At 39.8% G+C, this 25,121-nt stretch overlaps 1 protein-coding gene across 4 annotated transcripts; it reads right to left on the bottom strand.

Annotated features, from left to right (window-relative positions):
- Nucleotides 1-4,126: 4,126 nt before the first annotated feature.
- rspo1 (R-spondin 1) lies at nucleotides 4,127-22,051 on the bottom strand. 4 transcript variants are annotated; one of them, XM_034153346.1, is made up of 7 exons: nucleotides 21,650-22,051; nucleotides 16,456-16,523; nucleotides 15,806-16,361; nucleotides 13,637-13,831; nucleotides 11,349-11,492; nucleotides 10,450-10,677; nucleotides 4,127-5,857 (listed from the first exon to the last, which is right to left on the bottom strand). In XM_034153346.1, the coding sequence occupies exons 3-7, from the start codon at nucleotides 15,900-15,902 to the stop codon at nucleotides 5,652-5,654; spliced, it is 870 nt and encodes a 289-aa protein (XP_034009237.1). In that variant the 5' UTR covers nucleotides 15,903-16,361; nucleotides 16,456-16,523; nucleotides 21,650-22,051; the 3' UTR covers nucleotides 4,127-5,651. The 4 variants fall into 4 exon arrangements, with proteins under 4 accessions (XP_034009237.1, XP_034009235.1, XP_034009238.1 ...); XM_034153344.1 differs by having other exon boundaries at nucleotides 15,806-16,523; XM_034153347.1 differs by having other exon boundaries at nucleotides 10,450-10,674; nucleotides 15,806-16,523.
- Between the last annotated feature and the right edge of the window lie 3,070 nt (nucleotides 22,052-25,121).

The raw sequence follows: 25,121 nt of genomic DNA, 5'->3' as shown, positions 1-25,121 counted from the left end.
AACATGAACTGTTGTCTTGCCCTGACACCAATATCTCCACCTTCACACTATAAAAAAAAATGCTACACCATTGTTGATCCACACCCTTCCTCCACCCTTACCCAAACTCATGATATTATTACATTTTGTATTTAAAGTCATGACATTTGGGATTAGATATAAGAGTTAGGAACAATAATGCATTGATTCCAGTCTTGAATACATACTGTTAATGTGCATTACTAATGTTGCTGCTGTTTGCGATTAAGATCTATGATTGTCACCAAAAATGCTGTTTTGAAAGACATTTTTAAAAAGAAAATGGAAATGAAAAACTACACCCAATACATAAACATGCATTATCTTTCCATTTGATAAATTGTACAAATAAATTCTGTATAAATAGACTGTGCTAAAATCAAAGTATTACATTTGACAAACTCAGTCATTTTAAATAATCCTCTGGAAATATGGAGATATTTCTAATGATTTAAATTATAACAAATTATAGTTAGAGAGTATCACACAGTATCACACACACTGTGTTTGATGCAGTTTACACACATGCAGTACTGATGACTTCCAAAAGGGGGCAGAACCTATCAAGAATCATATCTTCCATTTCTTAATGTCTTCCAAACTTTTCCTCTGCTGTATGAGGAGTCTCTGACCTTTTCCTGAGCCTCAGATACATTTGGATTTAATTAAGCTTTGCAAATAGCAACTAAACCTTGTTAAGTATGCTGCTATTCTCAAGTAAACCCAGGATTTTCCACTTGCTTATTACAAGAAATAGCTTGATACATCATAGCTTCTCTATGGGAAATCCTACTTTTCCTTTCTTCCTTTCGCAGTAAGCAACAAACAGAAAATCAGCTACAGAAGAAACTGCAAAATGAATCAGCAAATCTCTCATGTACATTTAAACATATGACATTGAACATTAAACCCTGGTTTACCAAATGAGTTCCCACTACACCACTCGCCTTAGTCACATGTCCATTTCAAATGACTTATCTCTTTTAACTATGATCAGATGTAGGTCCATCTCTCTCACAAAGAGTCTTGGCTTCGCCGAAACATGAAATATTTTGATTTTGATTTAGCAGCCCTGATTTTATAGATATCTGTTGCAGATCAAACATGCCAGGCTTTCAGTGTTGATGTACAATTCTTTTGAATATTTATTGTGTTCCAATTGAAAAGGACATTTTCTCTTTGTAGATTTCCAGATTCAACCTCTCTGATCTCAAGCCATAGAGAGAGGACGGTTGTGGAGATCCAGAGATGGAAATGATCACGGATCAGTGGAAATGCTGACAGGACTTCTCCAAAGGCTAATCTTGAAAGAGCTGGAAGCCATTACACTGGGAGGGAAGAGCCCAGTAGATGCTGCTGGCGCTGATGTTGACTCGGTTGGAGACTCCAGTGACCTCATTGACCCGAGACCTCCTCTTCACCCGGCTGATGACAGAACATCATAGGGAGTGGCTCAGTCAGTAGGGGCTTGGACTGTGAGCCGTAGGGTCGCCGGTTCAAGTCCCCGACCAGACCTAAATATGGAGTGTGGACTGCTTCTGGGAGAGGTCCCAGTTCACCTCCTGGGCCCCTGCCGTGGTGCCCTTGAGCAAGGCACCGGACAATCCCCTTCCCCCCCCACTCCCATTGCTCCCTGGGCGCTGTACAATAGCTGCCCACTGCTCCTAGTACTAGACTCCTGGTGCTAGGATGGGTTAAATGCAGAGAACAAATGTCACTGTGTGTGCTGTGTGCTCTGCAAGTGTGACCATTAAAGAGGGGTTTCATCCCTCCGATTCTATCTATCTATTAAAGGTTCCTGCAAGAATTATGTCATTGAGGTTGTGCATTATAGTGGAACTGGATACACAACTAAGATATAAATGTTTATCAATCAAACAATGTTTTTACATTTTGAGTTTAAAGGGCCATATCAGCCAAAGAAATGTGAACTTTTGAGGGTAATTTTTGAGATGATTTTGACATCCCGTTACAGGTCATTCGAGGTAAATGGAATTATAATTCAATCATAACGATCATTTATGGTCCTTACAGTATTGCACAATTATATTTGAATAAAGGAACGTTCCCAAAACATGCCCTTGTCATTTTTGATAAATCACAGCCCTTTCTGTGGACAGAATTTGCTACATTTGAAAGGAAATACTTCCTTAAGAAAACTTTGGAGTGAGGTCTGGGGATTATCCTGAGGAAGCAATACAGATTTCTGGAAAATGGCTAAAATATTCAAGTTTACTTTGCTTGGCAAATCTGCATTTGGTGTGTTTTTTGAATTATCATTATTGAAATCTTTGAGATTACTTTTTCTGTATAAATCACTACTGATACAAACAAACACAACATATAACTTTAACCTTTATGACAATATGTGTAACCCATATTGCTGGTGATAAGGAGAAAGTGTTTTCATGTGTCTTTCTCAACTCACAGGTCCAAAAACGATTTGTGGACATTTAAATGGCATCTTGTAGTTGATGATCTACACTGATGCCACTTGGTCCAGGGCCATTCTCTGAATAAGAGTGTGAATGTGAGATCTTAAAAGTGCAAGTATATTTGAAACTTCAAGTTACTATTATTTTGTCTGACAAACCATAAACTGGATTAGAAATCGTTAATGCATTTCATTTGATGATAAACTTTAGATTTCATGCTCTGATTATGAGTTTTGGTGCAGTGGTGGTACCCTTATGTGTACATTTGGATCAGGGATTGTGCGTTAAAGTCAAACAAACATGGACTTAGTGTTCCCTATTGACGTGATGCACTCTCTGGGGTCTGGCTTAAGGGCCAAACCAAAGTAATGAAATCATTCAGTGTTAAGGATCTTGGCAAATCAAAGGGTACTCATATACTCCAAAGATTTACCATTCATTTCTCTTGGAAAACATGGGAGTGGGGAACAACAGAGTGAAAGAGAGAGAGTGGGAGGTGAGGGAGAGCTCCATCCAATGGAGCCAGGGTAAGAATTTATGGTCAGGAAGAGCGATGAATGTGTAATTTACGGTGCATACTCTACCATTCCCCCTGCCCTCCCTTTTGGTAATGAGAAACGGCTGTTTTGTTGTAGGGCCGAGGCATGGTACCCCCTCCCTTCTGGCTATGACACACCATTAGTTTTTATTTCTGTCTCTGCTTTTACGACCCCTGCCCAGGCGCCAACATTTGGCCGGTGATCGGGACCATCACACCATCTGAGCTCCTCCACCTCCCAAGATGGACTCCTATAGCCTGAGGAAGAGCAAACTATAACTACTGTGGGCTCTCAACTGAAGATAGATAGCATCGCACTATAAGCAGATATTTCTATAATTGTTTGGGGGTTTGATTGAGTTTAGGTTGGAGAGTAAAAAATGGATACTTAGAATTTCAAACTTTCCCCATAAACAATAGGATGGCAGAGCTAGTGTCAAAGATAGGTCACTAATTTGTCGAAATAGTCCTAAATGATTGAGATTGACTTACCTTAATTGTTTGTGTGCAAATCTTTGATATGAATACTTGCTTACTGTTATAGTTTTATAACAAATAATTCCTCTTGAATGCCATTTGGATTTTAACTTTATAGTTTGGGCCAATACTCGATTTATTAAATTATTCTGAGAACATTGTTAACAGTGAAATTGCTACGATCACATCTGACTGGGCAAAACAGGGGTGGTCGGAAAGGCTCTAAATAAGGTTACCCAGATTATAAATCAATTTATTTGGAAGTAAAACCGCAGCAGGGTGCAGCTCAAACTTTGAAAATAATTCCTCATTGCACAATAAAGTAGTGTGAACACTAGCAGTTTTATTTGAATGCACCTAGGGTATAAAACTCTTGATTGTGTCCTTATGTTTCTTACACCATTAGACTTGTAGTCCTTCCAGATCTCTGCTCTTAACTTAGCAATTGCAATGTTACGATATACAATAACAAATATTGGCTGAAATGTAAAAATATATCCCAAATTGTAAAAGTAAATTGTAAAATTGTAAAAATCTGTCATTCGTGAATACATACCAATGTGTATAGGGCATATTTAAAGACTGTAGAAACAATAAAAGCATATTGGATGAATAAACGGTTGGTCATTCAAAACGTAAATCAGACAAACAAATCAGCATCAGTGTATGACTGAAGTTTCATCAGCTTCATCTGAACTTTATTGAGGCTTTCACAGAATAAGCTATACATAATGACTCTAATACTTCTTATGTTTGATGATAAACACAATTGGACATATTCAGTATCACAATCCATAGTATGATTGAATAATGTAGCGTGTAACTTCTCCTGAAACTAATATTTTGTGTAAAGCAAACAGACTCTTGGAAAACAATGTCAGGGAAAGACACCCTTTTTTCTGTATCTGAAATGTTTTGAAGCTTTATGAGTATAAATGTGTAAAATGCTTTGATTGTATTGAAACTTGAGCAGTAGGAAACATTATAGTTGTGCAAAATCGTCAGACCCTGTTGCAAACAGAAATGATTACTGAGCAGCTGATGATTTGATGGCTTATATGATGATCAGTGGCTTGTAGTTACTGCATATTCGATATATCACTGTGCATTTACATTTCCTTCCTTTTGATTTCCAGAACCTATTCCTTCAAACTATGAGACCAATATTAACACACATGTGCAAACGTAAACACACATGTACAAACGACTAAGTTCCATTGACAAACAACTTGATGACCGTGCAGAAATGCATACAAAGTACACAAACAGACAGACTTTAGGTAGAGACAAACACACGCACAGACATACACACACACACACACACACACACACACACACATTTACATGCAACCATGTACACATGCAAATACTCATGTTTGTATTCCTCGTTTTCTGTGCAGAGTTAATTTCAGATACAAACACCAACATTTAATTCTGAACAAACAGCTAAGCTATCAAATGGAAAAAAGGTTGAGTCAAGACACCAAAGAAGGATATAAGCCAGTAATCCTCCTTCATCTTAGGCTTGCTTTGTAATATATTCCTTACTCAAAATAATATACTGTCTAGCGTCTGCCCTCAACAACCACAAATGATATCCAGTGCCTTTCTTTTTTGTTTCATCTCACAATAGGAAATAAAGGTACAAAGACTTCATATTATACATTGTCTTTACATCATGAACAGCGGCTTTTTGAGAAAATCCATCTGCCACCCTCTCAAAAAGATGAAAACAAATGAAGAACAGATTGTGATTAAAACAGGACTGGAACAAAATACATCATAGACCAGACGAGAGGGAAGAGAACCGTCATTCATTATCAGACTTCCAGCTTGAATGCTGCATTTGAAACACAGGAATCTGTGGAGTGACATCGGTTTGGTTGCCGACACGAACCGCAATCCTCAACACGGCTTTGCAGTCCAGCAGTGATCCCTCACAGTGGAAAGAAACTCAACAAGTCTTTCTGAACGCCACTTAGACACCAGTATCTTCCAGAAATGTTCATCTATTCACAAAGCTCAGAAGCCTTTAGTGTTGCAGCAATCCTCCAGTTCTCTTTGCATCTTCTACAATGCATAGCAGCGTTAATTCATCACTTTGAACTTTGTCTATGGCGGGTGCTGCTGGAAAAAGTATTGTCTCTGTTTTTCTCTCAGCCCCATCCAGTAGGCGATGGAGTTTAGCTGACGGAGCTGGTTGTGATGCTTGGAGCAGTTGTGGTCCTGCTCTGGCCTTTTCTCCGCTTCCCTCCACCTCCTCCACCTCCACCTCCTCCTCCTCCTCCTCCTCCACCTCCTCCACCTCCTCCTCCACCTCCTCCACCTCGTCCTCGTCCATTCTCCCTCCTGTTTGTATCGTCTTGTCTGTCTCCCTTATTTTTCCTCTCTGAAAGGAGAATGCATAGAACATATGATTAATAGTTTATATGACTTCTCAAATAAACTCCTGTCAGATATCTGTCATCATCGGATGTTTTTGTATGCTAAAAGGGCCTCAGCTTGCCTAAACAAAATTAAAAACACACATTCCTGAGGGATGAGAAAGTGGATGATAAGGTATGTGTTGGATTAGGACTTGTCACTTGTGGCTGTGTGGTTTTCAATACAGGCCAACAAGTGCAAACCACAAACATCCAGTCCAGAATTATTCATGAATGGCAACATAAAGCTATGTTTAGCCACACTGACAGGATAAGTAAAGCAGAAACCAAAGTCCCTTAGGAAATCAACAAATAATTATCAAACCTAACAGGAGAAAATAATAAAACATTTGGAAGTCGTTTTTAGCCACATCCATTGATCTGGACCGAAATATCTCACAGACGTTGGATCTATTGCCATTCACTGACATTGATGGCCACAGAAGTTGAATCCTAATCAGTATGTTGATCCCAGACTTTTCCTGTACACCAATATCATTTCCAAATGTTTAAATAAGTGAAATACCTTGGCAACTATTGGATGGAATGCCTGGAAATTGTATACAGACATCCCTGTTCCCCGCAGGATTAATTATAATACCTTTGGTGATCCCATACCCCTTTCTCTGAAGCCTCCATTTTTAGGTCTCTATTTTAGATTTGACCATACTTTGTTTCAGACTAACTACCTGAAAGCCTAATGACATACCCATATGCCCAAACTGCAGCCCATAGACTGTATAAAAAGTGGACCTAGTCACAGAAACAAATGTTTTAAAGCTTCAAGTTTTGCTTAGAGGTTAGAGGGCCGAGCAAAATCCAAACAAATGTTGAATATTTCATTTTTAGGCTACCAACATTTTCAAATGACTTTCATGGACTGAAAGCAATCTGTGAAATGGTAAAGCTGTAAGATGAGAACACAGAAAGCCCCCAGACCATGGTACTCAATAATTCTATATTTTAACTTGATCAATATTACAAACAGAGGAGTCACAAATATTGGATATTGGAGGGAATTCAAATGTAAAGCACTTTTGCGAGTCTCCTCCCATCTCCTCTCTCATTCTGATTTACTCCCGTCACATATTTAAGGGTATAATTGCTCTCTAAATACAAACATCCAACACGGTGTGGTTATTGTCCACATGTAGCCCATTCAGGGGAATAAAGAGCTTTACTCTGCTGTAGCACAGTCAAGTGACACCATTTTCTCTCACATAAATCACCTTAAAATCACTTCTAGTATAATTAGCTAAACACTGTCAAGGGCCCAATAATGGTCCATCAGGACGTGAGAGCTGCCACAAAGTGGAAATGGACATTGTGTCTGGTGTCAGATGGCTTTTGTTTAGGCAGCACTCAAAAGTATTCGGTTTTGTATATCTGAGGGAGTGTAGTTAGGCTGAAGGTTGTTTGTTATGAACTTGTTCGTTGAGAGTCTCTGCATATCCTGGAAAATGAGTGAACACGTGCCAAGAGCTGGACAGTATTCACGACGCAGTTGACAACAGCAAGGCTTATGGCGCCACCATGTTTGTCTACTGCTGTGCAGTTATAACTGTTGGTCTGTGTTTATTTCCCTACCAGCATTTTTAAACTTGCTGTACAAACAGTTATGATTCTCTGGGTAAGGCACAAAGAAGAAAAACAAAAAGTCCAAAGATACAATGCTTCTCAAATTTCATTTTCCAGTGAAAATCATTACACCGTGATGGAGTAGATTTAGTGTAGCTGAATGTGGACAGACTTAACATGAAAACATTTACCCACCGCAGGCCCATGCAGAGTCACAATGACTTTACTCAACTGAAAACAAGGCTCAGTCCCACACAGTAGGATTAACTCATCATTATCGAGCCCCATTAATGCCAACATGGTGAAAACAAAACGTGTGACATCATTTGGCAAGCTGGCTCAAATAATTCAGGAAGATTTTATGTCCGGCATGATAATCAGTTGTGTGCTGTCATGAACTGATAAACATATTTCTGAGCTTTTATGAGCACCACGCCGACAAGTACTTAATAGTTTCAATTTATATCAATGACGCACAATGAGAGAGAGTGAAGCATGAGTGAACTAAAGAGTCCTCACACACACTCTGCAGCATCTGAGCTGATGTGCTTATTACTGTGTAAGGACTTAATTACTCCTCTAACAAATCACTAATGGAGCCAAGAGTGGGGAACTCCATCAGTTTATGACAGCCCTGATTGTACTTCCTCTCCATCCAAGCTAAACAATTTTTCCTGACAAATGCAATAACACATCCAGAAAATTCTGTTTTCGCGTGAGACCCTTTTGAGGAGCTTCAGGAAAAGGGGAAAAAATGTGCAGCCAAATCAACACAAAGCGTGAGTTCTGCAGACCACTAAATCACTAATGTTATACAACGTCTGCCCCCTGTGTTTTAAATATCCAGCCTGCCAGCCAACTCCCACAGATGAATCCACAGCTGCGCTCTTGTTTCATCATAGAGTGAGTTTACCCACATGAACTGGTTCACCTGAGTCATAGGTGCCATCACCCATCAATTACCTCACAGAAGAAAATGAATTCCTGTGCATTTCTTGCAATATTAATGATGGAAAAACAGAACTAAAAATCCTCTTTGCCCAAAGCTAAAAAAAATAAAGCTTATCCACACATTTCTGACTCATCATTTGGCACCTTGCTTGTGCCAAACTTAGAATCTTGGCATTCTACTTAGCAGTTTTATAGGGACGTTTATAGTTGAGTTAAGTAGTTGACCTAATATTTCACTCTTAATTGTTCTTCTCAACCAAAAGCAAACATTCTTTCCAGGATTTGCAGGCGTCAGACAGAGAAAATGTGCTTCTCGTTTCTCAAATCGTGCTGTCACAGCCAACGAAGATCTTTCTCCTCACTGAGCAATTACCAGCCACACCAGCCTCCTTCCCTTTGGACACTACCACAGATCCATATGGGAAAATGTCAGATCGTGCTCTTTAGACTCTTAGCCCTATAGGAACTGTTCAACAGAATAGTAGGTTCTTGAATAAGCAAGCCTCCAACATGTTTACTCGCATATATCCAGGCATATCCTCTGTTACATGTTGCAACATCAGTACAAATGCCAAAACTGTGCAAATATTGCTACACAATGTGGTTTCAGTGCCTGCAATTCTGTAAGCATGCCATGCCACTATCCCATAAAGGCTTTAATGCTGCTCATTAACCTTTCTCTCAGTTCTTGTAAATGAGTGAACGTTTCCAACTTTGGTTAAAATTGGCAAATTCTGACAAACAGATTAGTATAAGGTTGCTTTTAGAGACACAATGTTCGAATAACTCTTAATTTGCAAAAAACCCTTTCCTGTTTAAGAGAACAAAACAAACAACAACTCCCTTCTATTTTTTTAAGTTTCTCATCCCAACACAACTGCAGGTAAATATGTTTTCACCACTAAGGACACATTTGTTTAAAAGCAAATAAAATGGAGAGTGTAATTTGTGTTGCATTTTTCATCGATCTGTCATTTATTAGCTGCGATTGAGTCCAAGAACGACTAATAAGCTGTTGTGAAAGTAAATCATGACTGTTAACCTGACGGAGAGCAAGTTGCTGTGTGGATGATAAGCGCCCAGGCAAACATGTCATGGCCGTGTAAACCTCACGCTTCGATGGTCTTCAGAACAAATGGCTCTTTTTAGCTCTGATCCTTTTCCAGCTTCGTAGAGCGTAATGCCCGCCCTTCATCTGCTTGGCTCGTATACGGTGTTTATTGTTTACATGCTGAGAAGGCAAGATATTTTGTATCCTTCTCTGAGCTCAGCCAAACCAAACCCAGTCAACATGTTGCAGGTCACAGACACGCTGGCGGGAATGCAGCCTTTGGATGTTGAGTTGAGTAATGGTTAAATCAGTCATCACTAACTGGTGGAGGCGTTTCATGATGCACATGGACTTTATTGATGGTAAAATTACTACTCTTACTTTATTTGAACTAGTATATTCTTTAAAGGTCCCCTATTATACTGTTTTTCATCAATATATTATAGGTCTCAGATATAAACAAACATTTCTCTGAAGTGTTTGGCCTCGAAATACCAAACAGATCATGCATTGCAGCATCCCATAAACCCCTCTGTTTCAGCCCTGTTTCCAAAGTGCTGATTCTCTGTCTGTTCTTTAGATGAAAATAAGGAGCCACTCCCCACTGCGAGATATTTGGTTAAAAAGAACACTGGTGCTGTAGGAGGAGATTCAGGTGATAAGGTGGGGGGGGGGGGGTTACCTTGGTTGCTGATTGACTAATGGTTACATAAGCCAAAAAATCGTTATGACATCATAAAGTGGCCAAAATCTGATCAGCTCATTTTCAGTTTTTATATTTATATTTAGATCAGTGAAAGTGAGAGAATCTTTTTTCCTGAGACTTTCAGAATCTCTTTACACAGAGGGGACACATGTTTATGTATAAAAGACATGAAAAAGTGGATTTTGCATAATAGGTGACCTTTAAGTAGAAGTCCTTACAAAATATCCTTCGATCCCCAATATATCTAGTTCCTGCACTAAATGTGTATTTACCTCTCACACAGGGCGTCTTGGTCACAATGCACTTCATTTTCTCCGTCTGTGGAGCACAGGTCTGCGAGGGTACAGAGGCCGGGGAGGTGTCCGGGCTGTGGGTCTGCAGAAGGGGCAAACGAACCCGAGACTGCGAGCCTTTCTTAAATCCACATGTTTTGTTCTTCTTCATACAGGAACTCCATGGGCTCCACTCGCCAAGTTCGCATTCTGCAGGACGCTGACCTGCTTAAAAAAAAGTTAGACCAAAGAAGTTAGTGATTGTTACACAGCTCCAACATCTCACATTTATTTCCCAGACATGTCTGGGTTTAACAGCTCAGCAGCTTAAACTCAGAATAATGACTTTAAGTAATGTCCAAATCTGAAAGCAATCTGTGGGACGAATGAGAGGGTTGCTGTGAACCTGAAAACCAATAATGCGCTCTTAACAAAGGATAGTTTGCACGGTAACATTTCTAGTCTCGGTGGACCAGCAGGTTTAAGTTAGAACAACACCAACAGCTGGTAGTGTTAATAATCCTTTTGACAGAATTGTTTCAACAACAACAACAAAACAGAAAAAGAACAGAAAGGAAAAATAAAGAGATCTTGTTTTCTAGTTCACTTCCACTTTTCCAGGCCAGTGATTTGAACATTATTAGCTGCTCAGATGAAGTGATAATAAAGATTGAGTCAACATGTGGCTCACACCTATGAACCGTTTCATTAGGTGAGAGACACTCAAAAAGGCTTTCTGGTTCAAAAGAAAATCAAATGTTTTAACCGTGATGCGGTGTATTCATAAATACGGGAAGAGGAATCAAGTTGTAAAACAGCAGCAAATATAACACTATCTAGGCAATGTTGGAAGTATATTTTACAGATTCAGTGGTGGTTAAAGGTCAAAGGTCACTCACCCACACACTCCATGGTCTCATTGACCGGTCTTAAGCCTGCAGGGCAGCTGACAGAACATCGGCCGCTGTGTGAATACAAGCCCTCCTTACATTTTGTGCAAAAATGGCGGTTGAAACACGCTTCACAATTGTCTATTTTACATTCTGAAAGACAAAAAAGGAGGATCAAATCAGTTAAAATCACATTGTGTTTGGAAATGGTGAAAGTTCATTTTTTTAGTTTTAGATTATTTCTGTGGAAACACCAACATGTCTATTGTTTTAGTAGAATATTAATTGCATTGTGGCAGAAAGAGAAGCAGATGGTTTTCCACAGACAGAGCAAGAGGAAGTTTTCATTTTAATTCCTCAAAGAGATTTATTAGTGATTAAGCAACACTATTTAGGGGGGGTAACACTCTTAAAAACACATGCACAACAGGCGTTGTTGTTTCAGAAAGTTGGTGTAAGTACAGCCAGGATTGTATCTCAAGAGTTTCTGCACCTCAGACTCATTATAATCTCTAACTCTCCAGTCTTCTCGCAGTTGAGATAATTACAAGCACAAATCCTAATTCTCATTAATTAAAGTGAAGAAAATGAATGATCTATCAATTCCATTCTATATAGATAATGTCTTCTAGACATACTGTATTCATGTGTACTAATCTTAAGACAGTTTACTCTGCAGAAGGTCCTATGCACGGTCAGACATGATCTAACACTCACTGGGTTCTTGCCTCCTGCTACCAATTACTATTGTTAAGCACTATTCATCTACATTTGACAGTACTGACGTTTGTGGCCCTATGATGCAAGACAAATGTTGCAAATAGACTTTCTGTGATGACATGTAAGCTGTCAGATAATTGGATAAAACCCCAGGTTGCCACTGAGGGCCTCAACATAATATTTTCTTTTCAGGGAAATAATGCTGAAACACACAGTTTAATTGTATTGCAAATTATCCAATATTTGGTTAAAGGCATTTTTAAAATATTGTCAATTGCATTAATGAAACTAACTTCACAAAGAAACCAAGACACATTGCTGTATTAATTTAGCATTCTTTTGCATAATATACATATTAGGTTGTCTTCCTCTAAGCACTTTGAATTGCCTTGTGTTGAAAGGTGCTATATAAATAAACTTGCCTTGCCTTGCCTAAGCACAAGGTCTGTAATACACAGTTCCATAATTATAGTGGGAAAACTGGTGTACAAAATGACACCTTCTGTTTCTATAATCTTTCAATTTAAAATATGAAAATATGAAAATAGATTCACCCCAGAGGCAGATTTAAGACTTGTATTTGTTGAGGTTGTGTAAACCTGACATAAAATATGATCGATGTGATGCTGGAATGGGTACACAAGAAAAGAGGAATAGCCTGCACATGTTTCTTATTGTATCAGAAGACATGCTGATTGTAGTTGCCCGCCAAACACTTACACTAACTTATAGCCATGAAAATCAATACACTTTGATCATTTGAGTTTCTTGCAAGGGCAAGAAATTAGGTTTTAAAATGCACCCTTAGTTATTTCAGAGAATATATCCTTTATGATACAGTAAGTAAGGGTGTCTCAAAACAAAATATGTGGAAAAATGAAAGAATAACAAACATGGATTGAGGCCTGGAATGAACTTTGCACACAAGGCCAAACTAAAAACATACTCTCAAAAATAGACAAACAATGCGTTTGAGATGTTTTTGTTCGGAATTTCGATCTTATTCTGTTTTCCGTCTACACGCAAGGGTAATAAACACAACAGACTGAGGAGCTGGCACTGCTAAAAGTATGGGATCGGTGCCACAAGAACCATCTAAGTAAGTTTGGTAAGTGCTGTGACTGTGACCACCCTCTCACCCACTTTCCAAATGTGGCAAACCATAATGAACACCAGATCAATTAAAAATTCTACCGACTTTCTGGATTTAGTGGCTATGTTGGTGCTTTATTCAAAGTTGCACAAAAAAGGGAGAAATAACCTTCGAATGGTAGGATTGCTTCTTTCAAATTGTATGCCTTCAACTCAAACTCAAAATGTTTTAGTAAAGTGAAATACAAAACAAAAAGCTAGATACCAAGAAATTAGCAGGGTATTCCCCTAATACCCCCGTATTGAACACAAACAGGAGATGATGAGCTAAAGATAAACAGATTTCTGAACATTTTTGCAGGGGTGATTTGACCACAGCTGGACTGTATTTAGACATTTCCAGATGTGTGGCTACAGTTATGTGGATTGAGGCTGATGGTTTTGTCTGTTGTTGGTCAGGAGTCTATAACACAAAGCAAACTCACGAGTGCATCTGTTGTTGCCTTCTGGGTTCCTCATGCCGAAGTATCCCATGGGGCAGGAGGCGAGGCACACGCCTATCTGTCGGATGTCATTGCGCTCCAGGAAGATGAAGAGCTTGGGCCTACATTTGATGCAGCCGTTATACTCAGAGCATCGTTCACAGCCTTTGGGGCAAGATGGTGGCCCCTCAGTGCTAACTGTGGGAAAACAAGCAAAAATAAACAGAGTAAGTAACAGTCAGTTGAAGTAGGCAAAACCAAAGCATGGAGTACTACCTCATAAAAAGTTTCCAGGAAGATGTTCATTTTTCACAGTGAAATTATAAGGGCAATTTTCCCACATTATGCCAATGAGAATAACATTGTAATGGTTCTGGCCTCTCCCCAGATCCAGCCATGTTGTGTTTTATGTGTCCGACAAGCTTGGGTTAATGCTCGCAGCTTGATCTAACCTGGGGACAGGCCAAACATCTTTGTTTGAACAGTTACTCACTGTTTACCTCAAACTGCTTGCTCTGGGATCCTAAACAGATTTTAATTTGGAGAAATCAGGGTAATTGGGGCTGACAGCTTACCAAGAGCCAGTCAAATCAGGCAACTAACATCACACCATGCCTCTACTAGAGTCAGTCAGAAATGATGAGTGTTTTTCTATAGCGATACCAAACAGTATGCCCCTTGCTTTAAGTCTGAAAATGCACTCCCGAAGCATTTTCTTTACAACATTGTAATCCAAAAGTCAACCATTTAAAAAAAAAAATCATTTTCAAAAAAGCCGCAATCGATACACGCTCCCATTTTTTGGAATAACTTCTTGGAAAAGTGTGTCAAAGTGCAAATCCTTTTTGTAGGAGCCATTCAGAGACAAAACCAATGTCTTCGGAGTTGATTTACAGTCTCATACTGTGTCAGCTCTAAATATACATACCCTCACATAGCAATCCATCTGCCTTCCTGCCTCCCAGAGATAAGTCGGATGGTAAAAAGGTTCTCCCATGAACAGATTACACCACGTTTAAGTCATGGTAACCTCAAATACAGCCAATTACAGCCAGGTCTTGTTGCTCACTATCACACATTTCAAAAAAGAATAATGGCCCTGGGGAGTAATCGTTTAACCACAGGGAGTGTATGAATTAGAGATTGTGGTGTTTGTTGTACATGGTAGATTATATAAGAGAGAGTTTGTGCTGTCTGAAGCCACCCTCCTCTATGATGGTTTCAGTTTGATCTATACATGAACCTGTAACCATTCGGGGAAAAGAATCTGATGACATTAACGATGTAAAAGCTATACATCAAATGTGTAAATTGCAGACAACTTCCATATCTGGAGGGGAAAAACCTCGGCTGAGTGAGACGCTGCACAGGGCGCTCATGTATATGGCGAGTGACCCAAATCCTTCTGTCCTCATTACAATGGCACATGACAAACTGCATTTCAGGCTGTATACCATGTAGGCCACGTGAGTGTTATATTGTAAAAATATATTCAATTTATGTGACAAAAATAACTGTTATTCCTTCCCAGTATGTGTGATCTAATTAAAACCACATCTGTAACTGCAGCCAGTCATGGTATTATATGAAAGCTGGTTCACAGAAGTTAGGGCGAGCGTGACATTGGCTGAGGGCTCCTTGTGTGTAAAGGAAGAATTATTTCAAAGCCTACACTAACATCAGCACTAAGACTAAGGCAAGAGATATATTGCAAGTCGGGCTAAGCACCATCTTTGTGGTTGCATGAGGTCAGAAAAATGCTTCCAACAACACCGGCAGCTCGGTCCAATTGAGGGCTTAGACCTGTCAGGTACTCATTCCATTATGTGCCCACAGAGAGCCAGACACAAAAAGAGTGATAGCTTTGAGAGTGAATCCATCATAACCCTCTCTATAAACAGTCCTAATACCAATCAAACTTTTACACAAACTGAGAGAGGCATAATCTTGAAAAGAGGAAGAAAGACGAGCCACGCAGGGGAAACACTGAACCGAACATAACCCGTCCAGGAAAAACAAATAGGACCGATGAGAAAATAAACATAACGTTATCTTTACTTTGCTTGTTAAATGTTTACAAGAAACGCACCACTGTGACTCAGAGCGCAGTAACGAAAGGCAGCAGAGGAAGAAAAAAAGAGATGAAAACAAACTGAGAAAGAGCAAACTCACCCCGTCTCTGCCGTCTCGCCTTGGAGAGCTTGAGAGCTTCGCTGTGACCCATGGAGCTGAGGAAGATCATTGCCAGCGCCACCACTCCCAGCTGCATAGTCTCTGCTGCCTTAGCGGCTACGCAGGGTCCCCCCCTGCGACCAGATGGATCAGGTGGGGGGGCCCCCTTCCTCTGTGGGACAGGTGGATCCCTCTGCTGCTGGGACAGATTATCCCCCCCCCTCTCTCCTCTGGTATTCCTCTCTTTCTGTCTGTCTCTCCTTTTCCTCCCCTCTGCCTCTCTTTATCTTTCACTCTAGTAGCTGCTGTGTCTGCAAGTCTGTGTAGTCGAGGAGGATGATGATGTTGCGGTCGCAAGTCCAAACAAGCCCGGGGCACAACAAGCCATCACGTTGGTGGTAGTACAGGCAAAGGTAGCAGACAGTGCGGGGTTGTAGGACTGAGGGGGGGATGAGGGGTTGTGCGGAGGATGAAGAGGAGGAGAGAGAGATTGACGAACCTCTGGTGGTTCAACCCATGAAGCTCTGGGAGGGCTGGCAAGGAAGCAGGGAACCCGCTGTGTGAGGAGGCTTTCTGTCAATAAGTGCCTGAGCTCACAAGCATGTGTCTTATTAAAGATGTTCTAAGGAGGAAATAGAATATGAGCTCACAGATTGAAAAAAGATGGATGCAGGTTCTTGACTTTGGGTGAAAACACAACTGCTTGTACCACGACCTGCTGAGATAAGGAGGCAGAAAAGACAGAGAGATTAGGAGAAGGGTTGTTACAGGTTAGTGTTTTAAATTAATAGTTTCCCCTTTTGGGTAAAATGCAAATGTTGTTTCTTGATGAGAGTTAGATAAAATACCTCTGAGAGATATAGCATCTAGCTACCCATTAGCTGATCTTAGCATAAGGACTGGAAACAAGGAAACACAGCTAGCTTGGCTCATTGCAAAATGAAAAAACTGTGCCTATAGTTAAACCCTGGATCTATGAAGAGATCTTGATACAGCGTTGGAGTTGGGGCCCTGTCCATTCCTATAAAAGTAACTCAGTGGCGCTTGAAGCAAAAACCGTTAGACAGCAAAGTGATAAAATAACCCGGATATTCCACATGTTGGCTTCTAGATAAGCGCTCTAGTGTTTTCTTAAACCCTCCCTTGGTTTTCCCGTGAATAAAGGGATACAATGATTTTAATCAAGGATATTTAAGTGTTCATACTGTGTAGTAGATTTATCATATCAAAGTATCTTTCGAAATGTAAGACAATGACAAATGTTGTTTTTGGCATTTTGAGATGAACCATGAAGTTGTAATTGCACAGTTTGGCCACTATGAAAACTTGCTACAAAGTCTTTTTTTCTAGTTGTCCGACATCCACATAGAGTCGGGGCAAGACTCCAAACGTTGATAAACCTGACCAAGAAACAAATCAAGAAACTAAAATCGCCTCTTGTCGTTTGTGCCCTTTGCCTTTTTATTCAGATTTATCTTTTGTATATTTCTACCTTGTAAGTATATGTCTACCTTTGGACAGCGGCTAGCTGTTTTCCCCTTTTTTTCCCCAGTCTTTGTGCTAAGCAGCTGCTGGCTCTAACTTCATAGAGGTATCAATATTTTCACCAACTGTCAGCAAGAAAACCAATAATCCTATTTCCAAACCTGGAACTATTCCTTCAATATGTTTTTCCAATATGCTTTCAACACATCTCCATTCTCAAACCAGGGACATTGTTTTCTAACCCAATGCTATGAGAAGATATTTATTTTGTCTTAACTGCTTTCACTTTGGGTTCCTGGCATTTCAAGCTGTATTTGGAATTGGATGATGAATTGAGCATGTTTATTCTTTGAAAATACAGTCAACTCTCTCTGGGAAATGCAACCCACACTAAGACTAACGGCCTTTGTCATATTTGGTAATGAGATCTTTTTTAGATAGTGTCATACGCTGCCTGTATTTACAGCTCTTGTGTGAAGAGGACACACAGAACATGTTAGGATCCAAGCAATGGGAGGTCCTCCCTCGCAGCTCAATAAAGAAAAATAGGACCATATTTGGCTGTTGAGTTGGTTGTGGCTCTGAATCACACTAAGGACAATGCCATTTGGTGCGTCTAAACATTCCAGCAGGCAACATTACATTATTTGTTAAAGTGTAAATCAAAAAGCACAAATTCATTTCATATTTCACTATTTTCTTTTTAAATGTACTGACCAAAAAATGTGAGCATTCAGAATAGGATGTATGGTCGACCCCAATCTTAAATTAAAAAAATGTTGATCATGTCTCTATTTTGGGTTGTTCATAAATGAATGGAATAATTAAGAGCACCAGTGTGTGATGATGAGACATCCTGTTTTTTGGGAAGCTGAACTTTCAAATGGATGAAAATAGAACCCCTAAGTAAAAAAATACCTCATTATTGTTAAACATTATTACGACATAACTTCTTTTATGAGCTAAATAAAGTTCAGTAGAGCCGCTTGTAAATGGGAGCATCTGTTGAAGCCTGAATGATTCACAGAATACAGAATTTCTTGAACCTAGAGTCATATATCGAGAAAAAGGTTTATTTTCCAATCATTGCATTTCATAGCATTGCTTTCCAGCTAACAAAGGACATGGGTAAGTGTATCCTTTCCTATTTGGGAAACACTTCAGTCCCTCTTCCCCGCCAGTAGGTTTATTTACTTCTTAACACTTAATGACTCACAAATGTCACTGACACCTCTCGGCTGAAGTCATATTTACGGGAATGAGCCAAAAGAGTGGCGCAGCCAGTTTCTTCAGCACCTGTTCCTTGAGAGAGTGGAGAACGGGACATGCTAAGTCTCTGTATCACTCAGAACATAACCTTTCCAGCACTGAGTAACTCAAGACATGTGCCAGAGACTCTTTCATAACGCAGCACTCCCACGGCTCTGTGCAACCCGCCAGAAGCACACCTCAGCCCATCCATATCTGCTCGCACAAACCATGGAGATAAGAGACAGGACCAGGCTGTTAAATACAACTGAGAAAACAGATTGATGTACCCTTAGCCTGTTTCTAACCAGTCTTCAACGTGTCATCTCATCGGGCAACTGCGGTGCTTTCGTGGCACCTGTGTGTTTTGAAAGTTCCCTGTCTCTGCTCCCTCATCCATTAAACTGTGTGCTTTCCTCACCATCAGCCACATTCAGCTGAGCCCAATGAAACTAAGCCCCTCTCATCAAATAGTCAGGAGATTAAATTGCCTCCTTTGTAAGTCCAAAGTTTGATCTATCAATTATTCAAACACTGAAAGGGAGCTCCCACACTGGGAATTTATTGAACTCGAGAAGGTGCCACAACTCTGAGCTCAGAGTTACAAATGCAACCTGTCGATGAACTTTCTATTTGTGACTAGCTACTGGCTATCGGCAGTGCTAAAGCACCCCCCAGGATAGCCATAGCACCCCCTAAGCACCCCCAAGAAATGTATATGTCTTTTCATTTTTTATGTGAAATTCATAATTTGAAAAAGGATTGATTCGAAAATAATATGCTACAGTACATTACAAGTAGCCTACGTATGGGTCTCTGTGTTTCATTCAAGCTCTGCTCTGTGTGTGTGTGTGTGTGTGGCACGAGCCATTTTGTGTGCGTGCGCGAGCGAGCGAGCGAGAGAGCTCGCACCGGTACCGGAGATCGTTGTGGTTAGCATCTGGTGCTAGCTACGCTAACGGATATAAGGAGCTTTTTCAACAACAAGGTGGAGGGAGAACTCTCTCCTGTCAGACTGAGAGTCTCAGATAACCTCAGCTCAGGTGTCAGGTGAAGTAAAGGGCTCTCTCAGTGTTTAGATAGTTAACTTTAGTCTAAGTTATCTCAGTGGGTCACAAAACGGTTTGGTCACGATTAACGTCAATAAGAATTTCTGAGGCACACGTTTATATGATCATTATAGGTATAAAAAAAATAAGAGCATATATGAAAAACAGGTATGAAATACTATAGCCTATGACAGTAAAACAAGAATTCACTTTAAAAGGGGAGTGATTTGTAAAATATCCAGAAAGAAATAGAAAATCGGTTTACAGTTCTATTTCATATGGGTGTTGAGAGATGTATCCATAGATCTCTTCATGTTGCTCTCAAAGTGCACCAGATTGATGCATTTAACTTCAATAATAAAAAAAAAATCTTCCCGGGGGTCATGCCCCCGGACCCCCCTAGAGGATGTGAGGTCCTCTCCCCACTTATAAAAAAACTTGATTGATTATCGAGCCTTCATTGTAACAGTCGCGGGTACACTGTGTATGTGCGTGTGGGTTCAAATTCAACTGTAGCGCCCGGGACATTAATGGGAAACCCTAAATGTTTGAGCACCCTCTATGAAACGTCAAGCTACCCCACAGCACCCCCAAAAGAAAATCTCTGGAGCCGCCACTGGCTATCGGACACATATTTAAGAGCTGAATAAAGATCATGAACACATATAACATAGGCAAAAAAGCAATGAAGGTTAGAAGGACATTTATAATGGCCTTTGCAATGTGCAACAATAGACATAAAAGCAAAGAACTGCACGAACTTCAGAGATTTTATTGTCCGTCATAATGTGTTGTTCCTCTCATAGGAATGACCGACCGGTGGAGCCAACACTTCCCTGTACCCACACTAACCTCAAAACACTCTTGTTTTAAAATGGAATTATTTTTAAATGGCATCTGCTACTCCCTATAGAGTAAGTGGTCAATTCAGTTTTTTAAATAAGGAAATGTTTCACCACAAATGTGGCTGCCCGTGTTTGCAGCAAACAAAGCTTCAGGACCTGTGGGTGATTTCACCATTCATGTTATAAAACATTCTCAATATTAATAAAAGCCATGATTTGAACATCCAAGCTATAAACTCTAGCAGTGCTAGCCAAATGAACCCACAATGAACAGGAAGAGTGGAAGAACATCAAGAGATGATGAGACTGGGAATGAGGTGTTGACTGGGGCTTTATCCTTATGCAGGTTCCCATGCTCTCAACACCTTTTAATCTCCATCTGTAGGTAATTAGCCTCTCCACCTCTGCAGAGTGTGGAGAAACACCTTGCTGCACCCACAGAAGCCTCAACCATTTTGGTAATCACTTCCTCAGCTCTGCAGCTTAAACAGTTCAGGCCGTGAGAGGTCAAATGAGTAGCAGTTGAAAAACACTCAGAGCAGAGGAGAGCCTGTTTCCCCCAACCACACCAAACTCTCTCTTTTTGAGTTTTCATGTAGGACTAAAGCCCTGCACAGCTCCAGCAGTCAGAGGCTTGATTCTATACAGCTCAGTTAAGCACAGTTCAGCTTTGCCTGGAGGCTCACACACCATGCTGCATACAGCTGTACCATTGCTCTGCTTCTCAGAGAAAAGGGAACATCAAGTGCAGATTCCCACCTGTCCCAAGTCCAGCATCTCTGTCTCAACTTACTGTCCTGTTTCTATATCTCTCTTGTCACTTCAGAGCTTTGGAGGATGACATTAAAAGTAGCTCCACAGGATGACAAGGTTACTTTAAGATAGGTAAAGATAAGTGTTTTCTTTTTTTTTAAAGGAAACATCTGCAGCACTAAGTCGTGTAAATCACAAACATGGAAAATGTCAATGACAAATATACAATTATTGTCGTCACATATAATTGTGAAAGTTATTTAAAAAAGAACGATAATAATGGTAAATGAACATGTTAAAATGAAATCGTGTTTTATTGGTTCTGGTAATAACGTAACCAACTAAATTATAGATTAATTACAAAGAAAATGAACCCCAAATTACATTTTGTATTAATAAAAAAAAATGTTACTCAAAGCCCCGGTTTATCAAAAAAGTAAAATATGAATTCAGAATCCACCCACCTGTACAGCCTGGGCTCCGGATAATGCTGTTCATTGAGCAGTCCGGACTCAATTTCCTTTTTTATAAGGGAAAATCCGTTACTTGTTTGGTCACAAAGAACTCCTCCTACAGGATACCCCCATGCAACTTTTCTCTGGCATCCTTTAGAAAGACATATGATTTCATTTCTTTCACATCTGTCACAATTTGAGGTTACTTCATTGCAATGTGAAATGAATTTAAAATTCGTCCAGTAAAAGATTGTACGCATGAAAAATACCTAGATATATTAATATATTCCGAAGAATTTAGTCACTGAGAGTTTTTGTTTCGTCTTCTTAAGTCAGGCTGCGTATATGCAATGAAGCTCCTGCGAGTTGCGCTTTTAAAATCCATTTAGGAGCGTCGAACTGCGTCCAACTCAGACAAGTAGTTAGTTGCAAAGCCGTGATATTTGCATCCAAACCCCAGCTGCCAACGGGCATTACAGGCCCCACCCCTCAAATTCTCACTGAGAGATGAAAAACCTGCGGTGGACTTGTGTTAAGTGTTGCTTATATTGTGTGCAAATTCACATTTATTCCCTCGTTTAATGTGATTTAATAATGATTGTTGTTTTTCTGTACTGGGCCTTCAGCCTGGAGAGAAAAGTTATAAATAACACAAATAAAAACTAAAAGTAAAGCCGATGCAAGTGGATGGTTTTGAATGTCGTGATTTTAAGCCAGCATAAAATACAGATAAACTCCTATATGACCAATTAATAACTTCAATGTAATCACTTGATATGCATATGCAGGTTAACGTTTCTGACTTCTGATTTAAAAACAAAAACCCTTTAAAACACCAGAACAGGACCCATTTTTATTTAACTTATATATTTATATCTATTACCTTTATTTAACCAAGTCCCATTGAGCTTGGCCATGGAAAAACAAAAGCATGACAGAAATTATAAAGTCAAAAAAAACAATTCAGTGTGATGCAAAGTACAGAAAGGGGCATTTAGATTTGTTCACAAACCATGTTATTTGGTTGTTCAATCAGTTTACAAATGATTTTGAACATTAAACACAGTTTACCTGGAAATGTTTTAAAAGTTAGATAACTGTAGGGTTTTCTATGAACAAATCTGAGATGGAAAAAAGTAATATCAAGGGATCATAATGGAAAAATAAAAAAACACCATCCTGTTGAAATGTTGATCATGTTGACATATCAGTAAAAATATAAATATATATATTTTATCTATATTAAAGGTGGGGTAGGTAATTTCGGAGAAACCAGCTCGAGTGCGTAGAATTTGAAAATACACAACCGGAGAAAATCTGCCACTTCCTTACAGAGCCCCTCCTCCAACACACACGAACGTGCGTGCACATGACCAATGAGGGCACGAGATAAGTTTGTGCACAGATGGAAGGCTGGCAGGCAGGTAGGCCATCCAGTTATTTTAGCCGGGCCGGCTAAAATGATTGGTCGTGCTTTTTACAGTATTACGGCTTCCACAGATGACATTTTTTTATGGATTTTTTGTCAAAGCACTTAAGATATTCATTGCTATCGGGATGTTAAGAGCATTCCATGGAATATAACAAAAAGTGTATCTCGAGCCGGTTTCTCAAACTTACCTACCCCACCTTTAAGTATTAAATATATATAATCAATCCAATCAAAAGAACCCATATCTTTGTTATCCAACAGGGGGCCATAAACAACAATAAGTGGATAATGCATTCCAGCATTATTTTGTTGGGTCTGTGACATTTATCTGCAGTGTTACGCTGAGAAGGACTACTGGATAAACCCCAGCCACACACAGCTACACTCATCCTGCTGAGAGATGTATCCTGAGAATGAAGTAACGGTGCAGGCTGATCGTTTTTTGCAGAATCAACAAGAAATATATAAAGCCAGAACTTTTTTTTAAAACATCACCACTCCATCTTAACGTTTGCCTTTTGTGCAATCTGATGACTGAGGATGCAGTGAATTTCTCACATTTTAGGAGTAATTGTGCACCTACATCACTCTACCAGCTATGTGGTACATTCTCTCCTAAATGTTAATAAAGCTTTGAAAACCCCTTGTACCTTTATTTAAAACCTCTTATAGCAGCAACATAAATAAGTCAAATGACAAGTGGCGACTTGGACTTTGTTCTTTAAGTATCTTTTAGTTACTTTGACAGCCGTTCAGCCACGAGGACGTCCATTGCCTGCCAAGAGACGTCCCAGGGGAGCCTTTAAAAAGAGCCAGACAGACTTCTTGTATCACTTGCAAGATGCTTAGGCATGAACATGTTGCAAAGTCGACTTTATTAAGGTCATAATTTCTGTCATAGCCTTAAAGCCAAGGGTAGTTATAAGTAATACCTCCAGGGCAGACTGCAGAGCAGCCAGTTTCAAGAGAGACCTGGGGATTAATGAAAGGTTTATGACTTCAACATTGTGACTGTGCAGAACAGTGGGAATGTCAGAAGAAATATCAAATATGCTTAATATCCACCATTACACTGTCTGATAAATAATGATTATCAAAACAAGCTGATTTTATAATACATACAAATTGGTCACCATTTTAGAATTAGAATTGGGAGAGATGAAACCCCTCTTTAATGGTCACACATGCAGAGCACACAGCACACACAGTGAAATGTGTTCTCTGCATTTAACCCATCCTAGTACCAGGAGTCTAGTACTAGGAGCAGTGGGCAGCTATTGTACAGCGCCTGGGGAGCAATGGGAGTGTCTGGTGCCTTGCTCAAGGGCACCACAGCAGGGCAGGAAGTGAACTGGGACCTCTCCAAGTAGCAGTCCACACTCCATATTTTAGGTATGGTCGGGGACTTGAACCGGTGACCCTACAGCTCCCAGTCCAAGCCCCTACTTACTGAGCCACTGCCATTATACATTATACAGTTTTTGAACTAAGCATAAAGCTGTTTCATGGGTTATAGATACTTTTGTGGAAAAATTGATATTTCAAGTGCGAAGATAATACAAGTTATTCTAATTATATTGTCATTGGAAATAATCGGTCCGTGAAAATTATGCTGAAAAACAAACGAAAAACTTAAACTAACCCCCCAAACAAATATGTTTAACACCATTCTCTGTGTGTTTTTAATTATGTTTGTGTTGTGGTAAAATTGACTTTGTTCTCAAGGAATTAATTCCTTCCAACACATTTTCATGCCCTGTAAAAATACTTTCAGAGTTGACAATTCATGCAAGCTGTGCCAAACATAAATGGTTGAATTAAGCAGGGCTTTGCATATTTTGTGTTTGTGCCATTGTGTGCTGTAACGTGTCACAAACTCCTCTTCCAGCAGCTCTTTACCACATTCGGTTCCCTCCTCATGTCGGACAAAACCACAGCACGGGCTTGCTCCAAAGTCAATTATCTCTCCAGTCATCTGTGCAGAAATCTTCATGACCCCGGGCTATTAGATCCAAAGTACACACAAACTGTAGCTCGGTTACAATACGC

Source organism: Trematomus bernacchii, unplaced genomic scaffold (genome assembly GCF_902827165.1).
Source record: "Trematomus bernacchii unplaced genomic scaffold, fTreBer1.1, whole genome shotgun sequence".
Lineage (NCBI taxonomy): Eukaryota > Metazoa > Chordata > Actinopteri > Perciformes > Nototheniidae > Trematomus > Trematomus bernacchii.
The sequence above is the reverse complement of the archived record's forward strand: the minus strand, read 5'-3'. Positions and strand labels throughout refer to the sequence as shown.